Source organism: Hyperolius riggenbachi, chromosome 3 (assembly GCF_040937935.1).
Source record: "Hyperolius riggenbachi isolate aHypRig1 chromosome 3, aHypRig1.pri, whole genome shotgun sequence".
Lineage (NCBI taxonomy): Eukaryota > Metazoa > Chordata > Amphibia > Anura > Hyperoliidae > Hyperolius > Hyperolius riggenbachi.
Window position 1 is genome coordinate 168,437,150 of NC_090648.1, and position 9,898 is coordinate 168,447,047.

The following is a 9,898-nucleotide window of genomic DNA, read 5'->3' on the forward strand; positions in this document are numbered from 1 at the left end:
TGGATCTATAACCTCACCAATGCAGCCCTGAACCATAACCTTTGCAAACCACCATGGTAGGTCCTGTAAAATACACAGGTTGGGATATCCTGTTTAATTAGATTCACCATCCCAACACAAGAAAAATAAATGAAGTCCTCCTCTCTTAAAGCAGAACTACACCCAGTAACATATGATGTCTAAAGGTGGCCATACACTGGTCAATTTGCCATCAGATCGACCAACAGATAGATCCCTCGCTGATCGAATCTGATCAGAGAGGGATCGTATGGCTGCCTTTACTGCAAACAGATTGTGAATCGATTTCAGCATGAAACCGATCACAATCTGTGAAGCTGAGGATTCACACCCCCTCCCCCCCCCCCCCCCCTTCCCGCATACATTACCTGATCCGGCCGGCGCGAGTCCCCGCTCTCCTCTTCTCTGCGCTGGGCTCCAGGGCTGCTGCTTCACTGAACTTCCTGTTTGGGGAAATGTAAACAGTAGAGGGCACTCTACTGTTTAAACTTCCTGCCGGGACAGGAAGTTCAGTGAAGCTGAAGGAGCCGAGCACAGAGAAGTGACAGCGGAGAGAGCGGGGACTTGCGCCAGCCAGAGCAGGTAATGTATTGCCGCTAGCGTCGGTCTTCGGTCATTCGAACGCCACTATCGACGCACTCCCGACCAGCCGGCGATCGAGCGAAATCTTCCGCACGGACGGAACAACGGGGGGAGTCGTCGGGAATGATTGATTTTGGACGGAAATCGATCGTTCTGTCAGCGTTTGCGCAACGATTTCACAGCAGATTCGATCACAGTGATCGAATCTGCTGTATATCAGCGGGAAAATCGTTAGGTGTATGGGCCCCTTAAGGCAGAGAGAGATGGTCTCATGATGACAATAGTCACTTCCTTATCACTCAGAGATTAAAGATAAAAATAAGGCCAGTATGGCTAAATAGACTGCAACACTTTTAATGGCACATTCCTGAAACTGCTAGCTCTGTATCTGGTACAGACACACCTAAATGGACATTTTCAGTTTTCTCACTAACATTCCACACCACACCATTTCATCTTTTAATCACTCTGCGGCAGAGTGCGCTGATGGGGTGATTTACTTAGCTCCACCCCCACTCAGTGGTGTGCTCCGTGCTGGACAGGAAGTCCCAAAGTACGTCACTAAATTTTGAATGTAAATCTAAGTAGATTGTTGCTATGCCACTGGATTAAATACAGTTGCGCGCCGAGCACTACCGCTCAGCAAGGTACTACAAAGGTTGTGTCGCCAGACCGTCGTTCAGAGCCCTTCCGTTGTGTTGACTCACACCACGGGTACTGTGGCCAGTCTCATAGAGACTAATGACCACTGCATCGTGGGAGCGGCATAGAGTACCCCAATGTGACCTGCCACACTAGTATGAAAGAGGCCTCAATGTTACCGTATTGATTTATTACAATGCTTAGTGCTTTCCTTTCTCTCTGGTAACACATCTTTATCATTACAGTTCTTCAGTGGTGCATGTGGCAGGAGTTAACGAGCTCCAGTCTCCAACAGGCACAGGCCAGAACCTTACCCAGATATCCCGTCAACTCAATGCTGGTCAGGTCTGGACAGGAAGTCGCCCTCCTTTTCAAGGCCAGGTATTGACTACAGAATGTGAATATATTTCAGGTGTGGCGTGGGTTACAGTGCAGACAACACTGGATATCTGTCTTTTATTTTCACAGCAAATCACATCTCAGTCTGGCAAAGCTCAGACTTCTCCATTCGGCATTGGAACAAGCCACACCTACACTTCTGACCCATCCACGTACAGCCCACTGTCCAGCCCGGCCACATCATCTCCCAGTGGAAATGCCTACTCCAGCCTAGGAGGAAGAAATGCAGCATTTAGTAAGCCATGGGGTTTTTAATTGCTTGCTTCAGTTCAATCAACTCTTCTGTATTCTATAGGAAGTGATTTGCACATCGCAAACCGTGCTGAGATACAATTAACATGTGATTGGGTGAGCTTCACTGGGCAATTGCGATTTCCAACAGTAAAAAAAAAAGAAGAAAAATGTTAAACTGGGAGATCACAAGAAAATCCTGTAGCATCGCGTTTACTTCTCATTGTCTTGTTCTGTCGTTGAGTAATGCGTTTGGGTGAAAATAGAATTACACCAGTAGAAAAGGGCACTATGAAAAGGGCTCACTCCAACCTGAATAATTGCAAATACCTTCTGTTTTAAGAAGGCAAGCTTCTGATTGAGGCCCAGTGCACACCGAGCGGTTTTAGTTGTGATCTGCCAACCGCATCCGCCTGTGAAAATGCTTGGCTAATGTATTTCAATGGGATGGTGCACACCAGCTCCTGCTGCATGTTTGCGGTTTGCAGAAGCGTTTCTGCCTCAATGTAAAGTATAGGAAAACCGCAAACCGCTCTGGAAAACGCTACATCAGAGTGGTTTTCCAGGTGTTTTTGTTCAGTAACAGCTTTTAGTGTAACAATATTAGTAATCTGCTACACAAAAACGCTCCCAAAAACGCTAGGCATGTTTAGAAAACGTCTCTGAAACATGCCTAGAATCGCTCTGAAATCAGCTCCAAAAACCGCTAGCGTTTTGACGATCTGCTAGCGGTTTTGGTGTGCACGGGGCCTTACATATAATCTTAGTAAGGAGGCTTTTTGGTCACTTTCAGCCCCTCACACACTCCTAGGAGTTCTAGTTCACCATGAGCTTGCTGGGCAATCTGCTGCAACTATGAAAATATAACAAATTGACAAAACGCTTTCTCCTCTTTGTGCAGCTGAAACGGGCCAGAGCAGCAGCCAGTTCCAGGGCCGGGCATCGGAGGTGTGGTCTCAGTGGCAGAGCCAGCATCATAATCAGCAAAACAATGATCAGCATTCCCACCAACAGCCAGGCCAAGCAGAGGTGTTCCAGGTAACTGTCTGGTATTCTCAAACATATCAGTGAACAGGATGAGGAAGTGAGCTGAGCCTCAATAATATTAGGCTCTAGAGATGGTTTATGAGATGCTAATAATGCCAGCTTGCATGCAAATGTAATGCAAATGGAACATGGCTTGCAATTGAGCCAATCAAAATTGGCAGGATTTGCCCAGTTCCAAGTTGGATACAGTTTTCATGAAATTTGCATGTAAGCCAGAATTATGAACTTGAAAAGAAACAAAGAGAAATCAAGAGCCCACAATGGTTTAGTATGTTATGGTGTGGTCAATGAATCGTACTCAAAATGGGAGACTGTTAGCAGTGGGGTCCCACAGGGGTCTGTTCTGGGTCCAGTGCTCTTCAATTTATTTATTAATGACCTAGTAGATGCAGTAGTGAGCAATGTTGCTATTTTTGCAGATGATACAAAATTGTGCAGAATCATCAACTCTCAGGAAGATAGTGTCATATTGCAACAGGATCTGGATAGGATGGCTATATGGGCACATACATGGCAGATGAAATTCAATGTTGACAAATGTAAAGTCATGCATTTTGGACATACTAATGGTCTAGCACTATACAAAATAAATGGGATACAGTTGGGGACATCAAACTTGGAGAAGGACTTAGGAGTACTCATTGACAACAAGTTAAATAATCGTACTCAATGCCAAGCAGCTGCAGCTAAAGCTAACAAAATTTTGGGATGCATTAAAAGGGAAATAAAAACTTGAGATGCTAGCATAATATTGCCCCTGTTTAACTCTCTAGTAAGGCCACATCTGGAATATGGAATTCAGTTCTGGGCACCACATTACAAAAAAGATATTGCAGTTTTAGAGCAGGTGCAGAGACGAGCAACAAAATTGATACGTGGGATGGAAGGTCTCACTTATCAAGAAAGGTTAGATAAACTGGGTTTATTTAGTCTAGAGAAAAGACGCCTTAGAGGGGATCTAATTAACATGTATAAATACATCAGAGGGCAATATAATAGCTTGGCGGATGAGCTTTTTGTCCCTAGGCCTTCTCAAAGGACTAGAGGACATGATCTGCGCATGGAGGAAAAACGTTTTAGCCATTTATTTAGGAAAGGATTCTTTACAGTGAGAGTGATTAAGATGTGGAACGCATTGCCACAGGAAGTCGTTATGGCAAACTCTATACCTGCATTTAAAGGGGGCTTAGATGCTTTCCTTGCGTTGAAAGACATCCATGGCTACAATTACTAGGTAATTTTTCCCTTTAGGGGCTAATTGGACCATGCCTTGTAAGGGTTTTTTCGCCTTCCTCTGGATCAACAGGGATATGTGAGGGAGCAGGCTGGTGTTGTACTTTATACTGGTTGAACTCGATGGACGTATGTCTTTTTTCAACCAAAATAACTATGTAACTATGGTCATGTATTAAATAAGATAATCTTGATGTGAATGGATACTCACAAGGGTGGGTTACCACTAAGGCAACCACTGTATAGGCAAATGGGGAGATTACACCCGACCCCACTCAGATTAAGAAATCACTCTTTATAGATGGATGATAGGGAATACACCCCTCCACCAAGGGGGGGACAGGCTGGTAATTAGTAGAAAGTGACAGAAGCGCCAGAAATGTTAAACACACTTTAAAAAGGGAGGTAGTGATAGACTTACCTCCACATTGAAAACTGAGTTGTCTGGTTTAGATAAAAGCTTTATTGTATACTCCACAAACATTGTGACACGCTTTGCAGGCCTGTAACCTGCTTCCTCAGGCAACTAACAGGAGCAACAACATTGAGCTCTCGCTATGCCTATTGAGTGCGTAATGCTGTTGCTCCTGTTAGTTGCCTGAGGAAGCAGGTTACAGACCTGCGAAACATCACAATTGTGTAGTATACAATAAAGCTTTTATCTAAATCAGACAATTAAGCCTTCAATGGGGAGGTAAGTCCACCACTACCTGTCTTTTTAAAGAATTATAAACATCTAATTGACCACTTTTAATCGCAACATATTAATAAACCCTTCAGCAGTATTGTCGGGACACTTGCAGATTTTAAATATTGAGCACAGCTAATGTAGCATGTGGGTATTTATTAATCGTCATGATAGTTATTACTGTGAACACATTCTGCATATACATGAGGTTAGTGCCGTGACTAAGGAGCTTTCGGCCCCAGTGCGAGTTTTACATGGGGCCCCTTAAGAACTCTATTGATATGGAGCCTCAAAACTTGCCAAGGACAGCTGCAGTGTTAGAGTAAGGCCCGGTTCACACTTGCGGTTCTCTGCCAAACGGACCGGATGACCTGGATCGGAACCGTACGGTTCCGATCCGGATCCGGTCAGGTTGCATCAGGTGTTCATCAGGATGCGATCCGGATCCGTTTGGCAAAAGTTAGTACAAACCAAATAAAATGTTGGGGTCTGGGAGGTCAGCAGAAGGGGGACCTGTGGAATCAGGCCCTCCGCTGTTTAGCACTCACCTCCACCTCCGACATGCTGCCAACATCTCCAGCTCGTTTAAAGTCACTGCTGATCCACTCCAAAATGCTTGCCCATGTGTCCCCATCCAAAATCGCCGCAACAATCCGCATAGGAAGTGGGGTAGAACATCCGGATTTTTAGCCAGTGTGTTGTGCGCTCTCCGGTTCTCATTGCTTTGTATTGGCCGGATGGTGCAGTCCTGCTCCGCCCCGGATACGGCTGCCGGAGGAGCCGGACCAAAAAATAGCGCATGTTGGGTCTTATGCCGGAGTCCCGATCCGGTCCAGACGAAACGGACGCATGTGAACGCACGCATAGGCTTTCATTGCTATGCCGTGCGTCCGTTCCGGACGGCGCCCGCTAATGTGAACCGGGCCTAAGAAAACAGTTTGTTAAGGATTACTACTATTCAATGAGCATATAGAGGTGTTCATTACTCTTCAATACAAGTTTTCTTTAAACAAGATTTCAGTAGAAGTCTTGTCTAATATCGATCTCATCGCACCAGTCCCCAGCTTTGTATTAGCTGGTGCAGTACAAAGCTATGCAAATATTGCTTGCATACAACTTCCACAGAAAGAAAAGATGCTGGGTCTCCACCTGGATTTAGCTTTGCACTGTGACACTTGCAATAAACAGGCCGACGGGCCCTAAATCCAGGTGGAGACTCAGCATCTTTTCTTTCTGTTGAAGTTACCCTGTGGTGGAAGCTGGTCGACTCCCTGGTGCATCAAGTTTTGGGTAGTAGTGTTGGGACTTCTCTATTACGTTTGCATACAACTTCCACCCATTTCCCCCACAAACACACACCTAATACACAAATCTGATTTTCACTCTAAACACAGTTTTGATCCTGTTTGAGACTTATTAAAATATAACTTTTAATTCACAATTTTATAAAATCATCTGTGAGCTAATAGATGCCTTGTTTTATTTATTTTGCTTTAACTTTTTTTTTTTTTTTTTTTTACTTTTACAAATACTTAGCTGGGCAGTGTAAATTGTATTTCCCCCAGGGAAACCATATATAAAGATTGGTCAAATGGGGTTACTGCCCTCTGCCAAGTAATAATTCTGATTAGATTCTACTTAGATATACAGAAACCCTCCACCAAAACCAACATGTTTCGGCTCATAGAAAATAGAGCCGTCGCCAGGGCATAGATATATAAAGTGCTAAGGTGCAAAGTGCATTATTATTATTTTTTATTATTATTATTTAGTATTTATATAGCGCCAACATATTACGCAGCGCTGTACAGTATATATATATATATATATATATATCTTGTCTCTAACTGTCCCTCAAAGGAGCTCACAATCTAATCCCTACCATTGCCATATGTCTATATTATGTAAGTACTGTAGTCTAGGGCCAATTTTAGGGGGAGCCAATTAACTTATCCGTATGTTTTTGGAATGTGGGAGGAAACTGGAGTGCCCGGAGGAAACCCACACAGACACGGAGAGAACATACAAACTCTTTGCAGATAGTGCCCTGGCTGGGATTCGAACCAGGGACCCAGCGCTGCAAGGCGAGAGAGCTAACCACTACGCCACCGTGCTGCCCGACCGTGCACGTGTGCCCCTGCTAAAACGCCGCTATCCCACGGCTAAACGGGGGTCCCTTCACCCCCAACACCCCCCCCCCCCCCCCCCCGCAAAATCAACTACCAAATTGGTCGTAGAGTTTGCTGCTCCTAGAGGCAGGGCTAACGGCTGCAGCCCTGCCTCTAGTCGCGTCTACCAGCGGCGCATCGCCGCCTCTCCCCCGCCCCTCTCAGTGATGGAAGACTGAGAGGAGCGGGGGAGAGGCGGTGAGATACTCGCTGACAGACGCGTGTGGGGCAGGGCTGCGGCGGTTAGCCCTGCCTCAACCAGGAAGAGATCCCCGGCTGCTCGGAGGGGATTTGTGAGGTGAGGGACCCCCGTTTAGCGGCGCGATAGCGGCGGTTTAGCAGGCGCACACGTGCCCCTGCTAACTATGAGCTCTGAAGCGAGATTTATTCTCGCTTCAGAGTCTCTTTAAAGAGAAACCGTGACCAAGGATTGAAATTCATTCCAATCAGTAGCTGATACCCCCTTTCCCATGAGAAATCTTTTCCTTTTCACAAACGGATCATCAGGGGGCTCTGTATGGTTGATATTGTGGTGAAACCCCTCCCACAGTGTGATGTCAGGACCATGGTCTTGACAGTTTCCTGTCTGTGAACCTCATTGCATTGTGGGAAGTAACAGCTGTTTACAGCTGGGTTCAACTGCCAAAAAAGCAAGCAGCATCTCCTTCCACTGACATCACCTGCCAGCAGTAAAAAGGTCACAATGTGGTAAATGTCAGAATGTAAATCAGGGAGAGGAAAGATTTTAAAATGGGAAAACACTGACTAAATCATTTATACCGTACATAATTAATGCACTTTTTTATTACATTATTATTTATTACATTATTTTAATGGTAGTTCCTCTTTAAATGGCCTAGGTCTGATTTTATGCTTTCAGGAGGAGGTGTCGTTACAACAAACCAAACTGAAATTTCTCTCTTTACAGGATAAGAATGTTTTGTGGCAATAGTAGATTTCAGCTTAATTCAGTTACTGTGTATGCTTCACATTCATTAAAGGACAACTGTAACAAGAGGAATATGCATATTTATTTTCTTTTAATTTCCTTTTAAACAATCCCAGTTGCCCAGCTGCCCTGCTGGTCTATTTGGCTGCAGTAGTGTCTGAATAACACCAGAAATAAGCATGCAGCTAATCCAGTCAGATCTGAAAATAATGTCAAAAACACCTGATCTACTGCATGCTTGTTCAGGGTCTATGGCTAAAAGCAGGATAGCCAGACAACTGGTATTGTTTAAAAGGAATTAAATATGGAAGCCTCCATATCCCTCTTGTTACAGTTCTTTAAGGAACCTCAGTGACAGGATAACTGAAAATTAAAATATCATTATAATGACTGTGAAAAGTATGAATTAACATGTAAACCATGTATGTCCACAGGACATGCTCCCCATATCTGGAGATCCCACTCAAGGCACTGGCAATTATAACATCGAAGACTTTGCAGACCTGGGGATGTTTCCTCCATTTTCCGAGTGAGATTTTTGCCCTACCCCACATTACTCATCTCAGCATCGTCCTTGTAGCAAGAGGCAGAGATCTCTGGACTTGTATCTGCTGCTTGTGCACCACTGGCATCTGCAACGTCCGTCTGTCTGTCCGTTCGTCCGTCTGTCTGACCATTGTACTGTATATGATTCCCACCTCTCACAAGCTGGAAACGGTTTGTGAAGCCAGCATACCTTCACTGCCTCAGCCTCCAAGTCTCTTCATGTTTTCATTGGACAGGCTGCTCCTCTGACAGCAGAAAGTAAGCCATAGTTGGAAAACAAACACCGATGAACTGATGGATGGTTATACAAAAATGCCAATGCAACTGCTTCAGTGATTTAATGCCTTGTAGCTGCAAAACAATCTCCATAAAGTGTTAGCTTTTCTTCCACAATTTATATTTTAAAGCACATGGACCGTTTGTGAGTCTCCTCTGTACTATGATACAGCATAGAACTGTACTGATTGTTTTTCTTTGTCATTTGTCCATCGGCCACGGCATCATCAGAATCATTATGGTGTCTGACCTGTTGGGAAACGCGCGGTCTCCTGTGGACTGGCCGGTTTTCCAGTGGTTTTGTGTGACCAGTCACACTTATTGTCAAGCTGTCAAGTCAATGTGATCCGTACACGTTGTGTATTTTGTACTACTGAATGTCTTATACTAATATTAATAGCATAGTCTTACTATGCTAAACTTTTGCTAACGTCATTCCATTAAAAGTGACAATGGTTATTTGTGACTTGTTTCCATTATTCTCATGCCACGAAGAAGTAGCCAGCCTGTGTTGGGTTGCTGTATATTCAGGATGAGCTGGAGCAGATGCTGCTCTCTGCAGAGTGTTCCAAGAGTACGCAGCCTCCACTAAGCCAAGAGACTCCTGCAGAGATCTGGAAATACTCTAAACTGTGATGATTCATTTACTAAGATGATGACTGCACCATGAAGCAGGTCATTTTGGTGCCAGCGGCCCTTTGGTAAAATGGATGCCGCCTAGTCCCCAATGTCAATTGCGGCTATGGCGGTGCATCGGGGGTAATTGGGGCACCAGCAGCAGGCAATAAATATCGGTGGTAGGTGGTGAAAATATCTGCAGAGGGGGCTTTTAGCAGTGGAGAAGGAGGTTGTGTGTGGACGGGGGGTGTATCAGGGTTGGTAGGTTAGTGATAGGCATTGGTAGAGGGAGTGTTAAAGAGAACCTGTACTGAGTAAAAATATTTAAAATAAACACATGAGGTAACTTCAAATGAACATTACATAGTTACCTTGCCATCAGTTCCTCTCAGAAGCTCACCATTTTCTTCTGACAATAATCCCTTCCAGTTCTGACAATATTTTGTCAGATCTGAAATATATCAGTTGCTGTCAGTAAAATATCAGTTGCTGTCAGTTATA

The 9,898-nt window shown here is 44.5% G+C and overlaps 1 protein-coding gene across 6 annotated transcripts in view; it reads left to right on the forward strand.

The window, feature by feature from the left end:
* ARNT2 (aryl hydrocarbon receptor nuclear translocator 2) overlaps positions 1-9,238 on the forward strand; it is a 142,972-nt gene extending 133,734 nt beyond the window's left edge. For all 6 annotated transcript variants that reach the window (XM_068275225.1, XM_068275222.1, XM_068275224.1 and 3 more), the window contains 4 exons: positions 1,488-1,623; positions 1,711-1,876; positions 2,774-2,910; positions 8,392-9,238. In XM_068275225.1, coding sequence (XP_068131326.1) covers positions 1,488-1,623; positions 1,711-1,876; positions 2,774-2,910; positions 8,392-8,490 — 538 coding nt within the window. In that variant the 3' untranslated portion in view covers positions 8,491-9,238. The remainder of the gene's footprint in view (positions 1-1,487; positions 1,624-1,710; positions 1,877-2,773; positions 2,911-8,391) is intronic.
* Positions 9,239-9,898: the final 660 nt, after the last annotated feature.